Source organism: Molothrus aeneus, chromosome 6, assembly GCF_037042795.1.
Source record: "Molothrus aeneus isolate 106 chromosome 6, BPBGC_Maene_1.0, whole genome shotgun sequence".
In the NCBI taxonomy this organism is placed as follows: domain Eukaryota; kingdom Metazoa; phylum Chordata; class Aves; order Passeriformes; family Icteridae; genus Molothrus; species Molothrus aeneus.
This window is the reverse complement of record NC_089651.1, coordinates 9,594,591-9,616,440: the sequence shown is the minus strand read 5'-3', so window position 1 is coordinate 9,616,440 and position 21,850 is coordinate 9,594,591. Positions and strand designations below refer to the sequence as shown.

General features: G+C 61.2%; 1 protein-coding gene across 1 annotated transcript; it reads left to right on the top strand.

Moving 5' to 3' along the window:
* The first annotated feature begins 923 nt into the window (after positions 1-923).
* B4GALNT4 (beta-1,4-N-acetyl-galactosaminyltransferase 4) lies at positions 924-20,141 on the top strand. The gene is made up of 20 exons (XM_066552231.1): positions 924-1,108; positions 7,893-7,999; positions 9,531-9,644; positions 9,721-9,816; positions 10,048-10,138; positions 10,468-10,568; positions 10,873-10,940; positions 11,277-11,355; positions 12,580-12,646; positions 14,196-14,339; positions 14,509-14,618; positions 14,870-14,970; positions 15,207-15,289; positions 15,873-17,094; positions 17,203-17,510; positions 17,671-17,824; positions 18,139-18,211; positions 18,309-18,462; positions 18,678-18,804; positions 19,349-20,141. The coding sequence occupies exons 1-20, from the start codon at positions 958-960 to the stop codon at positions 19,461-19,463; spliced, it is 3,465 nt and encodes a 1,154-aa protein (XP_066408328.1). The 5' UTR covers positions 924-957; the 3' UTR covers positions 19,464-20,141.
* Positions 20,142-21,850: the final 1,709 nt, after the last annotated feature.

Here is a 21,850-nt window from a genome sequence, read left to right as displayed (position 1 = left end):
TCGGGGCACCGAGCTGCGGCCGGGCTGAGCAGAGGGCACAGAGCCGTGACCCCGGGGTCTCTGCATCCAGCCGGGGGGATCCTGGCGATCCCGGCGCCCAGCAGGGAGGATCTGGGGATCCAGCCCCCGTGGGACTCGCAGCGAGTGGGAGTCGGGGGGGTCGCTGCCCCCCATGGGATCCCCACACCCAGCGGGGGGATGCTCCCGGGGATGCCCGCACTCATCTTCCCGGGATGATCCCGGGATCCCGCCCCTGATCCCGGGGATGCCCGCACTCATCTTCCCGGGATGATCCCGGTGGGGTCCGTGCCTGCGGGTAGCGCCCCCCTGCGGACCGGCCCGGGCGCTGCAGCCCCCGCCACTGACGGGCGGGAACGTACCATCCACGCCCCGGGGGGGAGTCGGGGGGCGACCCCGCCGAGGCCTGCGTCACTAATCGCGCCGACCCCTTCGACCCCTCGACGCGGATACCCCGTTCGGTTTCGCCTCGCTGCCGCCCCGCTCTCCCGCCGCGCAGGGTCGGGGGCAGCCCCGGTGGCTCTGTTCTCCCCCGCACCCCTTATGGTCGCGCCCGCGGCGCCCCGTGGGGCTGCCGGACCGTTGGCGTGGAGACGCGCGGCGCCTCCGCAGACCCCGCCCTCGCGGCGCGCCCATTGGTAGAGAGCCCGCGGCGGGCGCGCTGCGATTGGCCAGCAGGGCCGTCGCTCCTGGTCGGGGGCGTGGCCGCGCGCAGCGCCCGCTCATTCATTCCCCCCGCGGGCGCGGCGCGGGGGGGCGATGCACCGGCGGGCCCGGGGCCGCCGAGCCCCGCACCGAGCCCCGGCCCCACGAGCCGCAGCCGCCCCGCGGCCGGCCCGGAGCGCGCGGGCTGGACGGGCGGGGGGCCCCATGGGCCGGGGTTAGCCCGGCGGTGGTGGCGGCGGCGTTGGCGGCGGCGGGGGCGATGCGGGCGGCAGGATGCCGCGGCTCCCGGTGAAGAAGCTCCGGAAGCAGCTGAAGCTGCTGCTGCTGCTGGCGCTGCTCACCTCGGCCGCCTGGTTCACCTACCTGCACATCAGCCTGGTGCGCCAGGGCCGCGCCCTGCGCCTCCCCTTCACCTACGGCAAAGGTAACGGGGGCGAGGGGGTCCCCGGCAGCCCTCAGAGCGGGGCCTCGGGGGGCTTTGGGGATCCCCAAGGGATGGTGGGTCTCCCCCGCCACTCCGGGGTACCGGAGCATCTGGGGTTTGGGGGTCCCCAGGGAGCGCCGGGGCTCCCCCCGCACTGTGCTCTCTGAGCACCTGGGGTTCGGGGGTCCCCGAGGGGTTTGAGGGTCCCCCTGCCGCGCTGGGGACCCGGAGCACCCCTCCTTTGCAGCGCTGCGCTTCTGTCCCGCATCACTCGCGTGGGTTTGGGGCGAGCGGGATCCCTCCGTGGGCTCCGCGCCCCGGCGTTGGACCTTCGGGAGGAGGGGACACCCAGGAGGGCCCCCAAACCGACCGGGACATTCATTGTCCCCCCTCGAGCCGCTCCGTCCTCATTTTTCCACCCGCTGCCTTGGCTGAGATGACAAAGAGGCCATTTATAGGCGCTCGCCCTGCTGGAAGGGACAATCTCTTCTCTCCCATCCCTTCCCAACGTTCCCAACCCTCCCCATCCCATCCCATCACTTTCTCAGCCTGTATTTCTCTACTGCAAAAAAAACCCCAAAAAACCAAAATTCCATTTTTCTGCCTCCCTCCCTCGGGTAGCGCCCGGGATGGATTCCGGGATGGATTCCGGGATGCTCCGGAGGGACAGGTGCCCCGAGGCTCGGTTCGTGTCCAGCCGCTCCCGGTTTTTCCGGGCCAGATGTGCCTGGGCAGCCCGGGGAGGCACAAAGCCGCTCGCGATATTTGCCGGGTGAAACTTGAGCCGTGGCGTTCTCGCTGGGGCCGACCTCGCCTAAAAAATTTGTCCTAAAAATCGCCAAGGGGCCGGGATGTGGCGCCTGTGAAAGGAGGGAAAGCCTTTCCCGAGGGGGTCCCAGCGGTCCCGGGGGTTGGCAAAGCCTCCCGGCTGGAAAACCCAAAGTTTCCGAGCGGAGCAGCAGCATGAGCCTGCAAAATTTTGGGCCTTACGGTGAAATCGGGATAATGGGAATGAGCGAGGCAGGAAATGAGGCTGGGAGGGAGGGAGGGGGGGCAGCGGGGGCTGCCGGCTCCCTGCGGGATCCTCCGTGCCGGGAGAGCCGCAGGGTCTGCCCGGGGCTCCCGGGGCGGTTTTCCCGGTGTTCCCGGGGAGGGGTTTCCCTGTATTCCCACCACCATCCCGAGGTGCTTCCCCCTGGCCCCGCTGCTGTTCGGGACGGCCGTGTCTGGGTGGCCTCTGGCCGGACCCTGGCTTGGGATCGCTGTCCCCATCCTGGGAACACCATGGATCGGGGTCCCCGCGGGTGTGAGGGGCGAGCCGCGGTTTTGCTGGCGGCAGGATGCACAGGGATGCTCCCAGGTGCCCATCCCTGCTGTCCCTGCGTGCCCTGCATCCCGGCCGGCTCTCAGGATGCTCTAGAGGTTTTGCTGTGGGAGGGAGGGGGTGCAATGGCTGCAAAGTGGGAATGAGGGGAGAACGGGGTCTCTGGGAGGTGGGGAGAGAGATGGGAAAGTACATTGGGAGGGGAAAATGTTGCCCCTTGTTGTGGGGAACACAGGCACCTTCCCTGGCTGAGGTGGGGGATTCTCCAGGGAAAGCTGGACACAGCTGGGATGCTCCTTGCACTGGGATTTTCCAGTGGGGTCCTAAAACCCGGGTGAAGGTGTGGGAAAGGCAGAGTTTAGGTCCCATTCACCCTTTTTGGACATGAGGTGGTGGAAAGGGGTTGCATGGAGGTTGGGGAAGGGTTTGGCCATGCACAGATGGACCCTCATCCTGCTGCTGCCGGAGTGGGAGAGGCAGGGAGTGTTCTAGGTGGAAAAACATGGAACGGAGTGAAAAAAAAAACAAAACAAAAAATCCCAAATAGGTCATAGAAAATAAACCATATTGAGGAAAAAACCTTGTTGCAAGGGTTTAGGGGAAGAGCATCACCCCAAGGGTCTGTGCACCAAAAGGAGCTTGGAGATGACTTTTGGATTTGGCCACCATGAGCCAGGACCTGTCTGTCTGTGCCAGGGGTGCTGCCCAGTTAATTAACAAGGAAAAAGGTTAATTACTCATTAAACAGGATGTCAGTGAGTAGCTGGATGCTCTGAAGGCTGCAGGTGCAGGGCATGAGGATTTTAGGCGGTTTTTGGGGGGGGGTAAAGTGGAGGAGACCCAGCCAGGTGGGGTTGGGAGCATTATCCCAGTGGGATTATCCCAGGGCTCCCCATCTCCCAGCCATTGGTGACACCTGGAGCATCCAGGGGCTGGGCTGGGAGCTGGGCTGGTCCCTGATAAAACACCCCCCCCCCCCCCTTTTCCTCATCTTCTCCAAGTAGATAATTACCCTTCTCTGGCTAATTGAGCACAGGATTCCTCAGTGGAAATAATGAGGCCATTTCCAGCTCTCCCGGCTGGAAACCCGCTGAGGCAATGGGGTGGAAACGGGGATGTGCCAGGTGGGGAAAGGATGGAAAAGGAAAAAAGAACTGGGAGAAAAAGGTAATAGCGCCCTGAAGTGGCTGGCAGAGGGGATTTGGGGCTTGGGGTTTGCTGGGGTTTAGCCTGGAGTGAGGTTTTGGGGGATTGGGGCAGCACGGGATGGGTGCTCAAGGGGGCTAAAGCCAGGTCAGGGATGGAGTGGGCTCTCTCTGCCTGCTGGACATGGCATGGCCTGGGTCACCCCTCTGCCATGGTCCAGAGGGCTCCCAAACCCCCTGATCCTGAGGCAGCAGCGGGATGGATGCTCCGTGGTCCTGTCCTTGGCTCTTCTGCCTCCCGTCTTTGGGGAGAGCAGGAGGGAGAAGGTTTGGGGTAATGTGTCCCTCTGGGATCCATCTCTGCAGATCCTTTGATTTTAATTGGGAGCCTGGAATGCTGCAGCTGCTGTGGGGCTCATCCTTTCTGTCAGGGATGCCAGGAGCAGGTAGGGAAGGGGATGAGAGAGCCCTTTGAAGATGAAGGGCAGTGGGATTTGGGACTGGGCTGGGAGCTGCTCTTTCTTCTGCTGGCATCACCCCATTCTCCTATCCCTGCTGGGAAAGGCTGGTTTGGGTGTCACTGGGGTCTTTTTTCCACATGGGAATCCCTTCCTGGACAGCCCCAGGCTTCATTCTCTGCTCCTCTGGGATGCCCAATGGGAAAACTTTGGCACCTGCCTGTTTTGGGCTTTTCAGAATCAAAAATGTGGCTCTTCAGAGGCACAAGTGGCACCCCAGGGTGGCACCTGTCCCCAGCCTGGCTGTGACCCGGCCCCCTTGGCACTGGGAGGGTCCCCAAAACTATCCCTTGGAACCAGGGGAGGTGAGGGATGGCTTTTCCCAAGCACCAGGAGCTCTTTGTGTTGGTGTTTGGAATCTGCCCTGGATCTCCCCTCCATCCCTTCCCTGTGCCTGCAGCTGGGGCCCTCCAGAGCTGCTCCTTTGGAAGGGCTGAGCAGCCTCCTGGGGTGTCAGTGGCCTTGGCACTGGCAGGACACAGGGATTCTGGCTGGGTGAGGAGCCAGCTGGGAGCCAGCTGCTGGAAGAGGCTGGGAGGCTGGAACTGGGATGGTGACCCCACAGGCAATGTGGAGCTCAGAGGCTGGAAAGTTTCTGGGGTGAAATGCACCCTAAAATTCCCAGCATTTCACCGTGACCTTCTCCAGAGGCTGCATCCCAGAAAGCCAAATCTTTGTGCTGGGGGCTGTGAGTTGAGCATCATCCCTGTTGGGATGGAGCAGGCTCTCGTGGGAGCTGCTCCAGCTCTCCCTGGGGCTGGAGCAGGTGGGGCTGAGGGGCACTGGGTGCACAGTCAGGGAGTCTGGGAGCTGTCCAATCCTGGGAAGGATTTGAGATGCTGATTATGAGCGTGGAAGTGTTGGGGCTGCCTCTCCTGGTGGGTGTTTGTCAGCTGGAGTGCTCTCATGGCAGCTCCATCAGCAGCCAGAGCGATTCCGCATCGATTTCCATGGCTCCAGCTGAGAGCGCAGCCACGGAGTGGGAAAACAGCAGCACGGGAATGGGGGAGGCAGCAGAAATCCCCCCTGGCTGCTCCAGTTCCCTCTGCAAGGCAGTGACAGCAGTGCCTGGGGGAGGCAGGGCAGGGGTGTCCAGGGTGGTCACAAACCCCATTTCCCTCATCCCCATTGGTGTCACCGGCTGTCACCCAGCCCGTGCCACCACCCTCTGTCAGGGGGTTCTGTCCTGTGTTTCTGTGGCACTGACAGGGGGATTTCTGGTATTGATTCCTTTCTGGCTAACTGTAATTACTCAACATCTCGTTAGGAGGCTCCTGCAGGGATGCTCCTGCCCCGAGGGGGAGATTTTGGGAATGGAACCTTTGGGTTTAAGGAAGGCACCGCCACCACCTCTGCTGCCACCACCTCTGCTGCAGCTGTGTCGGGGTTTAAATGTCACTTCCCCCCCTCCACATCGCAGGGCTTGGAAAAGGTCCAGGAGAAACCCCGGCCTGGAAGAAAGGAGCTGTGTTTGGAGCTGGGGAGGAGGAGGAGGGAGGTGGGATGTGAAAGGCTCTCTGTGCTTCCCAACGGAGTTACAGGGCCGGGATAACGGGATACGCTTCTCCCGTGGGAGGCATCGCTCCGTGCCCTGCCTGGGTCCCTGGTATCCGTGGCCTCCTCCCCAGGATGAGGATCCTGGCTCCCTGTCTGGAGGCTGCTGTGACTCAGAGCTGCTTTGTGCCATGGTTTGTGCTTCCTGCCCCCTCCTCGCTGCTCCCAAAGCATCAGTGTCGCTCCAGGGAAGAGCTTTGACTGCTTCCCTCCCTTCCCTGAGCATCCCCAGCCCACTGGCAGTGGTCCCTGCTTGTCCTCAGAGCTTCCCCTGTCCCTGTCCTGCCCTCTCTGGTCCTTGAGGGAGGCTGGCCGAGGGAATGGACACAGCAGTGCTGCTCTGCATCCTGCTGGGATGCTGGGAGGAGCTGGAATCCTTCTTCCTCTTCTTCTCCTGCCTCTGAGCTGCTCCTCCCGCAGGGCTGTGGTTGGGACCGAGGAAGTCGGGATTTTTGGGAGCAAGGATGCTCGTTGGCACCAGGCACTGCCCATCCCCACCTCTTATCCCTGTGGCACCAGTTCCCAGGTCCCCCCAGCCTGACCAGAAGCCACTTTCCAATATTTAAATTGCCAGGGAAGCCCAGAAGCCTTTTCTGGAGCGTTGCTGGTGCTTTTGCTCCTCCCTGGATGTGGGAGCCCCTTGGAAGGGATGGGGAGCAAGCAGGGGGCTCGTGGCTCTGGGACCTGAGAGCTCCAAGGATGAGCCTGCCCAGCTTGGATTTATTCCTGGTTTTTACCTAAAGAATCTCCCACCAGTTCACAGTCCTGACATGGAGGAGAGTGAAGCAGGATGGCCACATCCAGCCATCCCAGGGATGCTGCTGGCTCAGGTTGCCATCCAGGGAATTCTGTCCATGGCAAATCCCACAGGATCCCACTGGAGTCAGGTTTATCTCCTCCAAGGCTGGGAGAGACTCCCTGAGTGGGTACCACAGAGCCACTCCCAGCCCTGGGCAGGTCCCCTGGGGGCGCTGAGCTCCTCCTGGCCGTGATGGATGCTCAGATCAGAGCACTGGGAATGTGGGAATGCCACTGTCTGTGTGTGCCGCTGCTCCCATCACCCTCCTGCCCCGGGAAGAGGGAAGGATGGCTGCAGGAAGGAGGCTGGGCGAGGGGAGGGAGCAGCCTGGGGAGCTGCCAGGAGCCAGCTGGGGCTGCCAGGGGCTGAAGAATGGCTGGGAGCAGAAGAAGGGGCTTTAGAGCTTAATTTCCTGTCCCTGCCGTGGGGATGGGATTTGTGCTGCCATCTCCAAGGAGACGCCGGCTGCGCGGCCGCTGGAATACCAATGGTGTGGGAGGCGGGGGGCTCTGGGCACCCCCAGCCCCTCCCTGGCCCTGGCAGTCACTGAGGCTGTTCCATTCTGGGGAGTGGGAGCCCCCAGGACTTGCTGGGGGTGGGAAGGAGGGTGTGGAGGCACAGGGACATCTTTCCATACCCTTGGGAATGGGTCCTTGAGCCCTTTCCTGCAATTCCCATGGTGGGGGGGTCACTGCTCAGCACACCTGGGGCTCCCCCTCATTGCTGGTTTTTGGGGAGCCTCAGGTGTTTGTGGAGGTGGTTCTTGGACACCCACCTCTCCAAGCATTGCCTCGAGCTTCCCTGGACTCTGGATTGAGCTGTGGATCCCCCTGGGTTTTGGGGCTGGCAGAAAAAGAGGATGTCCCCCCCAGAGTAACATTTTCCAGGTCTGCAGTGTTGTTTTGGGGGAAGTGGGTGTAGTTTAAAATTGCCTGCCCAAGGAAAAGGAGCTGCAGAGGGGAGTCAGAAGTTGGGGATAATTAACTCAGCACATTAACGAAGCTGATGGGTCTGGGAACAAGATTTTGATGTGAGTGTGATTTTGAAGAGGAACATGGTTTGAGGGGATGGTGTCTGGGGAGTTTGGGGCTGGTGTGCTCTTGGCAGAGCTGTTGAATGGTTCGGGAGAGCTGGGATTTGGAGGGGCAGGAAGCAGGGATGCATCCCTGAGGATGGAAGGGGAGCAAGACCCCAGAAGCTCATCCCAGTATCTCTTATGTAAAGGGCTGGGAGCTGTGGGGGGTGTAATTAAACCTGCTGCTGATGAGCTGCTGCAAAGCTGCTTAGTGCAAATGGAATGAGGAGAATTGCAGCCAGGGCCCCCTTTCCATGTCCCTGTCCCCCAGTGCCAGCACCTCCCTTTCCCGGTGCTGGGGACAGGGGTGCCCCCAGGAGAGGTGCAGGGTGGGGGGCTGTGCTGTGACCCCACTCTGCTCCCTGGCAGATGGAGAGAGGCCGGGGGAGGTGACGGATCCCGGGAGGCGGCCGGCGGCCCCGGCACGGCGCAGGAAAGCCGAGGATTCCAGCGAGAGCCGCGAGGAAGATCCCATGGTAACGGGGCAGGAGGGGCCTGGGGAGGTCACTGAGGGCAGAGTGCTCCGGGTCTCGTCCAGCTGAGGGGATCCAAGGGTTTAGGGGTGCATCAGAGCCTCAGGTTCTGCCCAGCAGCTCTCCCCATGGATAAACCCTCTAAAATCCCATTGAAACGGGGTGGGATATCCCCCCCCCCCCATATCCCACACTGTGCTCCATGTGCCCTGCCACAGCTTCCCTGGGCATGGCCCAGCTTCATCCGCTCTGCAATTCCTGCTGTTCTGGGCAAAGCCACCTGCTCTTGTGTGTTCTGCTCTGTCCTGGACTGGAGAGCCACTAAACCCCAGGTGGAGCCTCCAAGCAGGAGGCACTTGGAATTGTAGCCACGGGACACCCTGCTGTGCCCTGTCCAGCAGGTCACCAAGCCCCTGTTGAAGGCCCTGCTGTCCCTGTCCAGCCTGTTGTCACCAAGAGGCCTCCTAGCAGGGCAGCCAGGTGGGATGGAGGAAGGGGGAAGCCACAGGGAATTCCCTGCCCTATCCCAACTCCTCAGAAATAAGGGACAGATGGACAAAGGAGGCACAGGCTGGTGCTGGGTAAGGACAGAGGGCACAGCAGGAATTGCATCCTGGCTTTTCCTGAGAGGAGGGAGAATCCTTCCAGTGAGCCTGGCACAAAACCCTCCCTCCTCGTGAGGTCTTCCAAGGGCACTGCTCCCTCCTCTGGGGCTCTAATGAGTTTGTTTAGGCAGTTTGCTAATTATTTCCCTGGCACTGTGCATCCAAATGGGCTGTGCTGTGGTGACAGTGCCGTGTGCCTGCCCTGGGGTGTGGAGGAAGAGTGGGATGATGCTCTGGGGAAGCTGAGGAAGAGGGGAATGCTCTGGAGGGGCCCCAGAAATACCTGGCTCTTCCTTGTCACCCATCAGCGAGCTGGAGGCAGGTAAATGCTCACTTAATCTCTAAATTATGAGATACAAGCAATGGGATTAACCTAATCCCCTTTAAAGGAAGAGGGGGAGTGGAGAGGCATCCTGCTACCTCTGTGCTTTTAGAAAAAGAGCCCAAAATTCCAGCAGCCCCCAAGACTGGCCAAACGTTTTGGATGAACAGAAAACTCACTGTTTTGGAGCAGTTTTGGCAGAGGAAGGGAAACAAGTTTAGCTGGAACATTTTGAAACTGCTGCCTGGGACACCTTGCCAATATTTTTGTGCCTCCTCCTGCTTTCCTTTGCCCTGAGCCGTGAAATCTTTTGCCTTGGTTAGGCAAGGCTCAGAATGAGGTGTTTAGATCGTGGAATCCTGGAATGGTTTGGGGTTGGAAGGGATCTTAAAGCCCATCCAGTTCCAGCCCCTGCCATGGGCAAGGACACCTTTGGCTAGCCCAGGTTGCTCCGAGCCCTGTCCAACCTGGCCTTGAGCTTTTCCAGGGATGGGACAGCCACAGCTTCTCTGGGCAGCCTGTGCCATGGGTGCACAGAGACATCCCACAAGCACAGGACGTGCTGGCCCTGATCACCCATCCCTTCTGTCCCTCTGTGCCTCCACAGAGCGACGGGCAGGACGTGGATGCCTGGTTTTCCAGAGGCCAGCAGCGCTCCAGCCGAGCCAGCGCCCATCCCAAACTCAACCTGACCAAGCAGGCCTTGCCCTGGAACGAGCAGGTGGGTGTGGGCAGTGCCCTGGGAGGGCATGGGGGAGGAGGAGGAGCCCCACTCAGCCCCCTCTCCTCTCCCACAGTACAAAGGGAAGGCAAACCTGCACGTCTTCGAGGACTGGTGTGGCGGGGCCGTGAGGCACCTGAGGAAGAATCTCCACTTCCCGCTCTTCCCCCATGTGAGTCCCGGGACAGGAGCTCGGGGGTTGGTGGGAGGGTCCACACGTCCCTCCCTGGGTGCCCACTGCTCCTCCTCAGGAGCTTGGCTTGCAGGGCTTGGCTTGAGGAGGTGATTCCCAGCTGGAGGAGAGGTGGGTGGTGATGGGGCCCCCCCTGTGGGTGTGGGAGGCTGGGGTACCATGGAGGAGGTGATCCATGGAGGAGGTGATCCATGCCCGTCTCCTCGGCAGACCCGCACCACGGTGAAGAAGCTGGCTGTGTCTCCCAAGTGGAAGAACTACGGGCTGAGGATTTTTGGCTACATCCATCCCTTCAAGGATGGTGAGTGATGGAGCGTGGCCTTTTCCCCCACGCAGCAATGTGGAGACGCTGTGTCCTTCCCCTTCCTGGCCACAGGAGCACAGAAAGGCTCTTGGAGATGGTCCCCAAATCCTGGCTCCTGGGTAGGAGGGTCCTTCTGGAGCAAAGCCCCTTTTTCCTGTGGCTTTGAAGGGAGGCAAAGCCCTGATCCCATCCAGGACAGAGCCATGATATGAGGTCTGGGGTGGCCCCATCCCTGTTCCCCATCTCACCACGAGGCAGTAGGATCAATCCCACACCACAAGAGTCCCCGTGTCCCTCATGGTGACCCTCTCCATGGCTCTCTGCAGGGGATTTCCAGTTTTCTGTGGCATCAGATGACAACTCAGAGTTCTGGCTCAGCTCTGACGACAGTCCCTCCAATTCCCGACTGGCTGCATTTGTGGGCAAGGTATGGCATCACCTCTGCCTTGCCCTGCTCCAGGGGCAGGGATCCACGTGTGCCTGTGCTGGGGGCAGCTCTCCTGCCTCTCTGCTCCTTTGGGAATGCCAGGCTGTTTCAGCCTGCTCCCCTCCCTGGCCAGGCCTGGCTTGGCTTCCAAAGGAGCCCCTTGGTCCCTTCTTGGTTGGAGCTGGCAAAGACCAGGAGATTTAATATTTATCCCTGGATTTCCCTGGGTTTAATTCCTGTAACGGGGAGCTGGTGGGCTTTGGTGTGGTGTCCTGCTGCTCTCACGCTCCTCCTTCCTTCCCAGCTGGGCACCGAGTGGACGGCGCCGGGGGAGTTCACCAAGTTCAGCTCGCAGGTGTCCAAGCCCCTGCGGTGAGTGTGTCCGTGGGGATCATCCCGTGGGGATGAAGTCTGGGACGTGCAGGTGCTGCCTCTGACCTCCCTGGGCCGTGGTCCTTTCCCAAAAGGGACGTGGGGCTGGGCTGGACCCCAGATCCATGGTTAGAAGGGGCGGGTGATGAGATGAGGACAGAGACGTCACAATGTCCCCCCAATCCCACAAATGCCCTCAGCAGTGGGATGGGGAGCAGACACCCTCCCCAGCTCCCTGTTTCCTTGCCTCAGGAAGGTTTTACCCACCCGTGGGCAGGAAGGGAGGCATTCCCAGGCTGGCCCTGGGCTCTGACAGCTGTGTCCCCTCCCCTGCAGCCTCATGTCCTCCCGACGTTACTACTTTGAGCTGCTGCACAAGCAGGATGACCGGGGCTCGGACCACGTGGAGGTTGGGGTGAGTAAATGCCCACCCCCCCATGCCAGGCTCCTTCCAGGACCAGAGAGCCAGTGCCAGGGCTTTTCCCATGTGTGTCCCCAAGGGTTTTATCCTGGAGCAAAGCCAGGTTTCCCTGTCCCACAGCTGCCAGTGGGGACAAGTCAGTGTCACTGTTTCCCTGGTCATTCCAGCACTGGGATGCATGGAGTGCTGTTCTCCTTTCCTGCTGGTGGTCCTGCCATGGAATCCCATGGGCAGGAAGAGCCCAGACAGGCAGGTCCCACCTTGCAGGCTGCATCCCAGCAGTGAGAGAGAGGTGGCCCTGACGATGGAGCCATTCCCTGTTTTCTTCTTTTTCCCCCTTGGAATTACCATGGGTTTCGAATCTGAACTTGCCTGCCTTGGCAGCACAGCCCTGGCAAAGCCTGGAGCGTGTGTCAGAGGCTCAGGCTGGCTGAGGGCAAGTTGTTGGCTCGTTAGCAAAGGTTTCCTTTCTCCCAAGAACTCATTAATCACTGGAATAAAACTGGTGCCAGGAAAGCATCAGGGAGGCTAGCTACACCCCTTCCTCGCTGGCTGCCTCCCTCCCTCCCTCTCTCCTCCCCATCCCCTCTATCCCGATAAGATCTTCGTTTCTTTGGGCAAAAACAAATAGTGGGGAAAGCAAAATAGATGGGGGAGATGTTTCTGAGATGGGATGTTTTTGCTGGAGGGAGGGAGTGAAGCCTTTCAGCCTTGCAGAAAAACCTCTCAGCTGTGAAGAGAGAGACAACAACAGCATCCACAACAAAAGCAGGACCCTGATGTGTCTCGCCCCGGGGGCATTGAAGGGCTTGTCCCGACAAGGGCTCTAGACTGGCTTTTAAAATGCTGGAGTTAAATCAGGGCAGGCAGCTCTGGGGACCCTCTTAAATCAAGGCAAACTCTTCTTTATAAAGCACTGGAGTGAGGAAAGGAGCCCTTTGGTCACAGGACTTGTGACAGTCCCAGAGGGAACCAGCATGAGCCTGTTTCCTACCCACAGGAGCCTTTCCCTCTCCAACCCTGCAGAGATCCCTCTTAATCACAAACCCTGTGGGAAATGGGGCAGGATCAGCCCTCTCTCTTGCTCCTCTTCTGCAGGGAAGTTTCTGGGACCTGTGCACAGGGAGGACCCATCCTGGGGTGCTGGGGTTGGGCAGCTGCATCCTGACCCCTGCTACCCCCCTGCTCATTCCCCATCTGCTTTTATTTTTTTCCCAGTGGCGAGTTTTCCTCCCCAGCCTGAAGTTTGAGGTGATTGACTCCTCCTACATCTCGCTGTACACAGGTAAGGGCCAGGTGCCACAGCCAGCAGGCTCTCCAGGGGCTGCACGTGCTGGGAGAGATGGGAAGGAAAGCAGAACCCCTCAGGAAATTGGGTCCTGGGGGGACATCTCAGCCTCTGAATCCCCCCACTGGATTTCTGCCTGGTGTAAGGAGGGCTGCAGGGGCTGCAGCAGGTACGATTGATGCTGGGAGCAAGATGAGATGCTGCTAAAAATGGGATGTGGAATCAGCACAGCGTGGAAGCCCAGCTCTGCTGGTGCTCCAGCCTCGTCCTGCCTGCCAAGACCCCTCTGGCTCCGGGGCCTTGCCCTGAGTTACGAGGAGCTGTCGTGGAAGCGGGGATGGATGGCAGAGGGTTTAATTAAATCTATAGATCTTCTGCTTCCTGCCCCTGCCCTGGCAGCAGGGAAGGCTGTGATGGATGGGCCCTGCCCCGGCGCTCCGCACGGAGCGGGAGCGGCCATCACTCCTGCTCTGGGAGGTGTCGATAAGCAGGAGGGGGCAGGCAGCAGGCAGCATCCCTGGGGACAAGAGGGATGAGGGGTGCCAGTGGTGCTGATGCAGGTGCCCATGAGATGGATGATGTGCAGATAAATCCCTGTCCCTCAGCACCGGCTCTTCCTGCTTCTCCTTCCTGCTTCCCGGCTCCCTCTGACCCAGCAGCACCCAGGGCAAAGCCATGTCAGCCCTGGGGAGCCCCTCCCTGCTGGGGGCTGCCAGCAGCAGGCAGAGCTCCCCTTTCCTTCCCCCTTCCTTTCCCCCTTCCTTTCCCCCTTCCTTTCCCCCTTCCTTTCCTCCTTCCTTTCCTCCTTCCTTTCCTCCTTCCTTTCCTCCTTCCTTTCCTCCTTCCTTTCCTCCTTCCTTTCCTCCTTCCTTTCCTCCTTCCTTTCCTCCTTCCTTTCCTCCTTCCTTTCCTCCTTCCTTTCCTCCTTCCTTTCCTCCTTCCTTTCCTCCTTCCTTTCCTCCTTCCCTCCTTCCTTTCCTCCTTCCTCCCTCCTTCTGGACTTTTCCAGGGGCTTCAGCCCAACCCCAGCCAGCTGCAGGGACACATTTGGGAAGCCTTTCCCTGCCACAAGAAGAAGAATCTGGGGCTTGGGAAGGGGGATCCTGCTTCCCTGTGGCTCTGCAGCAGGGAAGGGAGCACCCATGGGAGCATGGCTGAGGTGACAGGAGCAGGGTGACCTCCTGGGGGCTGATTGGTGGCCAAGGGTGACATGCCACCCTCATGCCTGGTAGGAGGCAAACCACCTCGTGTTGCAGGTACCTGCAGGAAGGACATCCAAGGTTTAACCCCTGCGTGTCCTTGGGAGTTACAGCCCTGAGCATCCCCTCCTTTTTGAGGCTGTGGTAATTGGAGCAGGAGGCCTGGCTAAGATCAGCTGTGCCTTTGTCCTGTCCTCATTAGTGGATGCAATAATCATTAGGCTGATTAGTCACAGGGTCTCTGAGATGGCTGGGAGGGCAACATTGCTTTCCCTGGGAGCAGGAGGGGTTGGGAAAGGCCCCCTTGGAGGCTGTTCCTGGGGGCTCAGCCCGGCCCTGTCCTGCAGATGAGTCGTCCCTGAAGATGAACCATGTGGAGCACATCCCACAGACCTTGGCCAGCCACAGTGGGAGCCACCTCTGGGAGGCCCAGCAGGACGAGCACGGGGCTGACATGCTCAAGGCTGACCCCAGGGACACCTTCTTCCTCAGTGAGTGCCCGAGGATGCATCCATGCTGATCCCTGGTGGGGTTTGGGGGAGGAAAAGGGCTGCTGTGGGCACCTGGGTCATCCCTGCCAGCCTCTGCCCATCTCTTGAGCAGAGGCCTCTTTGCTGGGGTGTGTGGGAACACGTTGGGATGCTCTGGGCTTCTCCACAGCCCCTGCCATCGAGGCGTCCCGCGTGGAGAACGTGCTGGTGCCCTGTGCCTACAGCCCCACCTACGTGGTGAAGGATTTCCCCATCGCCCGCTACCAGGGCCTGCAGTTCGTAAGTGTCTCCCTGGGGACAGGGCCACGCTCCCATGGGCACGTGGCAGAGCCCAGGGCAGGGATGTTCCTACCTGGGTAAAATCCAGCAGGAAGCATCCCTTGCTGGAGGGTCGGGCTGAGCTTGCACAGCTCAGCCTGGGAGAGTTGGGGTTAAATCCCTGTGTTTGAAGTCCTGGGGGTCACTTTGGTGTTGGTGGTGGCCTCGGGTCCCCAACGCCTCGGGGTGGCACGGCACCATTTACCCCTCAGGTCTACCTCTCGTTCGTGTATCCCAACGACTTCACACGCCTCACTCACATGGAGACGGAGAACAAGTGCTTCTACAGGGAGTCCCCCCTCTACCTGGAAAAGTAGGTACTAGGGGCTGGGATTTTGGGGTGCTGTGCAGAGGGGGCTGATGTCAGCAGTGCTGAGATGATGCATCCTCAGCTACGTGTCCCTGTCTCCCATGGGAGGGCCACCCCAGGCTGGCTCTTTCCCCATCTCCCGGGCATGCAGCAGCTTGAGTGCTGGCAGCGTTCCTGGATTTGGGAACCTCCTCACTCCTCCCTTCTCCCAGGCCCTCACCCTCCCTCTCCATCCCCAGGTTTGGGTTCTACAAGTACATGAAGATGGATGAGGAGGAGGAGGATCCGCGGCAGCGAGCGTTTCTCTTCCTTGGCCCTGACAGTGAGTCACAGTGAGGCATGGCTGGGCACGGGGCCGAGCTCCCGGCATCCCCGCTGCTGGCAGCTCATCCCCTCGGAGCTGTGGCTCATTGGAGTCACTCCAGCCGTGCCAGAGGCTGCAGGAGGGCTGGGCTGTGCAGAGCAGCATCCCTCAGAGCATCCTGCTCGGCATGACAACAGAGTGATGTGGGGTGTGGGAAGCAGGACACTGGATTGGGATTTGCTCTCCCTCCAACATCTCTTGGGTTGGCCTTGGCAGTGGGCAGCAGGAACCAGACCCAGTGTGGAGTCTAGGGGTGTCCATGGAGCCTGGGGGTGCTCCTGGGGAGCCAGAGGCTGTTCAGAACCTGCCTTGATCAATTTGCAGCCTGGTAAAGCTCTGGCAGGTCGGGTTTGCTCCTGGATGAAGGGGGATTGGTGCTGAGATTTGAGGTGGGGATAAATGGCAGCAACTGGAGCTGCCAGCCCTGGTGGGCATCCCCTGGTGCCCCAGCTCTGCTCCCTCACCTCAGCCACTCTCAGGTTCCTCTCCTGCTGGGATCAGGCTCTGCCTCAGAGCATTGATCTCTGCCTTCGCTCCCTAGATTTCCTGGAGGACGAGGAGGAGGAAGAGGAAGGAGTGGACAGCCCTGAGCCCACAGACGCCCCTCATGAGGCCAAGGAGCGGAGCTTTGGGCCGGCACCCAGAGCCAAAGGGAAGGATCTCGCGCCTGTCACCGGGGCTTACGGAGATGACCTGGACTATTACAGCTTCCGCCGGCAGCGGGGCCGGGCACAGGCCGGGCCGGGCACCCCTGGGCAGCTGGGGGGCACGTGGGGCACCCCTGGGCAGCTAGGGGGCACGTGGGGCACCCCCAGCCCTCCGGCCGCCCTCCAGGGGGATCCCACGCCGGAGCGGGGCCCGCGCCGGGCGCTCCGTTGGCTGCCCCAGGACGAGGGTGAGGAGGATGAGCTGGGGCTGCCGGCAGCGTCTCCAAAGCACCTGGGCCTCCAGCCCCACCTCTCCGTGCCCATCTTTGGTGGCAAAGCCAAAACGCCGGGTCCCAGCAGGCCAGCAGCTCCCAGCGAGGACAAGAAGCCCCGGAAAAGCCAGGAGAAGGTCTACGTGACCCGGCTGCAGCCCGGGAAGCGCAAAGCCCCGGCCCAGGAGCCGGCCTTCCCCGGCATTTTCCTGTATCCAAAGCTTGTGAGGAGAGTCCACCTCCGCTCCAGGACCCCACAGAAGCATCCCATCGCCCCCAGCAAGCTCCGGGCCCTCCCCGGCCGCCGGAGCCCCTGGCTCCTGGGCAACATCTCCAGGGAGAGGGACCCTGCCAGGCGGAAGAGCGGCAGGAGGTGGGAGCGGCCGCCCAAGCAGCGGGTGCTGCCCGGCCTCCTGGCCCTGGGGACCGAGGGGCTCTTCAGCCACGAGGACACGACTCCTGCTCCGGGCAGGACAGCAGCCACTGCCGGCTACAACTCATCTGAGGCCACCCGCTCCGAGGGGACGAGGGTGACATCCTTTCTGAAGGTGTCAGAAACCACGGCATCGCAGCAGCAGGAGGGAAAGGGCCAGGAGGAGGAGGAGGATGAGGAGGAAGAGGTGTCGGACTATTCCTATGAGGCGGGGGAGCTGCAGCAGGGCTGGCTGGAGGACTCCATCAACTGGCAGCGGACGTTCAGCGTCAGCTCCGTGGACTTCGAGCTGCTGCGCTCTGACTGGAACGACCTGCGCTGCAACGTGTCGGGAAACCTGCAGCTGGCCGAGAGCGAGGTGGTGGACGTGGTGGCCCAGTACATGGAGAGGCTCAACGAGAAGAATGGGGGGTACGGAGGGAGCGGGAACACCGGCGGGAATTTGAGGGGGTGGGTCCCGGATCGCGGGGAGCAGAGCTCAGGATGGCGGCGATTTCAAGGCTTCTCTTTTTCTGGCAGGATCTACACCCTCCTGAGGATCATCAACGTGGAGAAGCGGCGGGACACGGCACGGGGGAACCGGTACCTGCTGGAGCTGGAGCTGGCAGAGCGGGGCCAGCGCACGGTGCGGCTCTCCGAGTACGTCTACGTCCTCCTGCACCAGGGCAAGCAGGACGACAGCGCCGAGGCCAACCCCGACGGGCTGGCCCTGGGGGCCACCGAGCCCCAGCCCAGTGCCTGGAGCATCCTCTACGGAAAATCTGTGCTGTGCCGGCCGCTGCGGCTCAGCTGGAGGCAGGACGTCATGGTGCACTTCGTGGTGCCGGGTAGGTGACAGCAGGACGCGGCTCTCCGGGGTCTGTGCTGCTCCCTCAGCAGCCTCCAGCAGGATGGGGGTGGTGTCACCTCTCCTCAGAAGGGGTTGGTTGGGCTGGGGGGAGGTGCTGAGGGTCCCCCCTGTGAGCCTGAGGGATGTGTCTCCGGCAGTGAAGAACCAGGCCCGCTGGGTGCAGCAGTTCATATCGGACATGGCCGGCCTCTACGGGGCCACGGGGGACGCCAACTTCAACGTCATCCTGGTGGACTTTGACAGCGAGGACATGGATGTGGAGAAGGCCCTGCGGGACGCCCGGCTGCCCCGGTAACTCCCACCTGCAGCCTCGGGGTCTGGGGGGCTCCCTGCCTGGGACAGGTGCTCACACAGCCTGCTGCTCCTTCCCCACCTGCACAGCCCCTGCCTCGCTGCCCCTCCCTCCTCCTCATTTTTGAGGGTTTAAACTACTTTTCCATGTGGATTTGGGGGTGCAGAAACTTGACTCTATGGGGGGACCCTCAGCTTGAGCTGTAGCACCTGGGCTTTCCTGGGAAGGCATCTTTCCCCATGCCGGTGGTTCCTGTCCCCTCCTGGCTGTCCCTGTCTGTCCCCAGTGCTACCTGCCCTGTCTCTGTCCCCAGGTTCCAGTACCTGCGGCGCACAGGGAATTTCGAGCGCTCTGCCGGGCTCCAGGCTGGTGTGGACATGGTGGAGGTGAGTGAGGACAGGGACCAGCTCTGCCTGTGGCTCCTCTCCCGGGGCTCTTCCTTTCTGATTCCCCTGACCCATGTGTTTGTGTGTCCCCTCCCAGGACGAGCACAGCATCGTGTTCCTGTGTGACCTGCACATCCATTTCCCTGCCAACATCCTGGACAGCATCCGGAAGCACTGCGTGGAGGGAAAGCTGGCCTACGCCCCCATTGTCATGAGGCTGAGCTGTGGCAGCTCCCCCCGTGAGCCCAACGGTGAGCAGGGACCCCTTTCCAGCTGGGAGCACCCCAAAACCAGGCCATCACCTGCTGCACCTCTGCAGGAGCTGGCACAGATGGGGATGGCTGGGAAGAGGGGTTGGGATGGGGAATCCCCGTGGCTCCCAGGTGGTGGGGAGAACACAAAGGGGATGAGATGGGCATTTGGGGGTGCCCCCACCCCTCACCTCATCGCTCCTCCCCCCCTCCAGGCTACTGGGAGGTGAACGGCTTCGGCCTCTTCGGCATCTACAAGTCGGACTTTGACCGTGTGGGAGGGATGAACACGGAAGAATTCCGGGACCGCTGGGGCGGGGAGGACTGGGAGCTCCTGGACAGGTGAGCCTGGGGTCCTGCAGCCCCTAAACCCCCAGGATCAGGGTTGGCCACATGGATTTGGGCACATCCATCAAGCTGGCTGGAGGCTCAATGATGGGGTGGTGGAGGGGAAAACTTCCCTTTGGGAAGGCCACGTCCATCTGTCCATCCATCCGGAGCTTTGTCCCTCTGTCCATCCATTTCTTGAGCCCCATCCCTTCCCTCCTCCATCCCCTGAGCCCTGTCCCTTTATCCCTCTGTCCCTTGAGCTGCATCCCTCTGTCCTCCATCTGCAGGGAGCCCTCTCCCTCCATCCCTGATCCTTGTCTGTCCATCCATCCCTGAGCCCTTTCCATCCATCCATCCATCCATCCATCCATCCATCCATCCATCCATCCATCCATCCATCCCCTGAGCCCTATCCCTCTATTCATCCATCCCTGACCCCTGTCCATCCATCCCTGAACCCTCTCCCTGTATCCATCCATCCCTGAGCCCTATTCCTCTATCCATCCATCCCTGAGCCCTGTCCCTCCATCCCTGAGCTCCATCCCTCCATCTGCAGGGTGCTCCAGAGCGGGCTGGAGGTGGAGCGCTTGCGCCTCAGGAACTTTTACCACTACTACCACTCCAAGCGCGGCATGTGGAACACCCGCAGCAAGAAGCCCTCCAAGGATTAGTGCCGAGCCCAGCCTGCAGCCCCTGACCCCCGGCACCTGCCTGTCCCCTCCCACCACGGCCACCATGCCACCAGGGGGGCACCCACGCCCGCTGTGGCTTTCCTGGGGAGGGGGAGCCCTGGGGAGGGCCAGGGTGGTGGCAGTGGTTTTGTCCTTAAGGGTCTAATTTAGTCAGCAATGAATTCATTAACTCCTTAGTGCTGGTGGGTCCCGGGGGCTTTGCTGGGTCCTGGAGGGCTGTGCCAGGGCGGGGACACTGGAGGTGGAATTGTGACATCCAGGATCGCTTTGCAGCTCCTTTCCTGCGCTGCCCCTCCCTGAAATACCCAGTACCTCGTCCCCATGTCAGGCTGGGGAGCTGAGCTTTGGAGAGGGCTAAGAACCCACGGGGGCTGCCCAAACCCTCCTGTTCCCCTTCCAGGACCCACAGAGGGAGGGGGGTCTGGCACTGGGGACATTCTGTGGGTGGGGGGCAGAGCCCTGAGGCTGGCACTGCCCGTGCCGGGGGGGGCTGGGCTGGGGTGGGACAGGCAGAGCCTGGAGCAGGTACGGGCAGATGACATTTCCAAGCTAATTTCTGTGAAATTATGAGGTAGGAAGCTGTTTTCAGGAAGTTTTTGTCTGTTTGGTTTGGTCTTTTTTTTATTCTTAAAAAATTAAAATCAATGTCTTGGCTGAGATTTCCATCTGCTCCATCACCCCCACACCTGGACAGGGATGCAGAGCATGGGAGCCAGGCTGGCCTTTGTCCCTTGGTCCCCTCTCTGGGGTGGGAGTGGGCAGCAGCATTCCGTGCTGTTTCCATGCAAGGAGGAGGAGGAGGCTGCGCCCTGTTTGATGCCCGGCCACACGCCCGGGCTTGCTGAGCCTCCACCCCACACCTGGGCTCCACCCAGCTCCAGGGAGGGCTGCCCTGGTTCCCTGTGCTCCTGCATGTCCTGGCACACTTGTCCCTGCCCACCCCTGTCCCAGCCCTGTGCTGGTGCTTCCCGTGGCGGGTGTCTCGAGGGTTCTGTCGTGTCCCACCTGCCATGGGCTCCTGCTCCTCAGCCAGGTTCCCTGTCTCTCAAATCCCCTGGACTCCTCCCTCAAATAGTCTTGGAGTTTCCCCCCAGGTGTTTCATGCTCACTCCGAGCATCCCGAGTTTGAGGTGAGGGTGGAAAAGGGGGGCTCAGCCACCCGTGTGCCATCAGCAAACAGCCACAGCTGGGGGTTTTTTGTCCCAAATTTGGTAGCTGTGGCCCCAGGCTCTGTTGGGAAGGGATGGTCCTGGCAGGCAGGAGTTGTTTCTCCCCTCTCCTTGCCCTGCTCCCTGTTTTTTTGCAGCACTTTGGGAAGGCTTTGTTGTGGGTGAGGGCTGTGCCCGCTGCGCTGGGAGCTGCTCTGTGGCTGGGCAGAGCGGGTGGCCCCGCGGCCCCCGGGCCACCAGTCCCATCCCAAAACCTGCCTGGCCTTAGGCACAGCTTTTCCAGCAGCTTCCCAGCCTGGAGAGCTGCAAAAGCCACCACCATCAGAGCAGGCTTCGGGCCCAGCTAATCCAGAGCTGCTGCTGGTGCTGGGAGGGGCTGGTGCCAGCAGTGCCATCCCCACTGGTGCTGGGGACAGTTTGGGGCCAGCTGATGGCGTCTGCTTGGGACAGGGCCAGCAGCACAGCGCCGGAGGGTTTGTTTCTCCAGTGATGGCTGAGCTGTGGCCACGGGTTGACACAGGGATCATGGGGATGGCAGGAGCCACAGGGAGCCTCTCCCGCGCCAGGTGTTGGAGCCCCAGGTGACAGCGGGGTGCGGGCAGGTCCCCACTCTGGAGGATCAGCCCTGGCCCTCCTTGCCCTGCGGGGACACTGCGAAGGTGTCGGGGCTTGTTGGAGGCGGTGGAGGCGAACTCCAGCCTGGAGTTCCCTCGCTGAGGGGCTGCTCCAGCCATGGGCCTGAGAGGGGAGATTGTGGAGGCTCCCCCTGACACCCCCGGGCCGACAACAGGCCACATGTGACAGCATGTGGAGGGTCCTGGCACCTCCTGCCCTGCACCGGGCTTTGCCGGGGGGCTCCCTCCTGGCATTCCCTGGTGGGTGTGGGGTGTGGTGGGGGGCCTGAGTTAGTGGTGGTAGGAGCTAAGTGGTGACCCCCCCAAACTGGTTTGGCTCGTTTCAAACGCTCTCTCTCAGCTTATCTGGCTTCAAAGGGCTCCTGCTCCATCCCACGCACACAAACATGCTCCCTGCAAACCAGGGGGAGCCCCCTGCATCCCAAACAATGTCTGTGCCCCCCAAACTCTGCCTCTCCTCCATCTTCTCCTTCTGACACCCCCAAACCCTCCCTGTTACACCCATGGGTGCCCTGAGCTGGGTGTTCAGGGGGATTTGGTGGGAAGGACACATTGGATCACA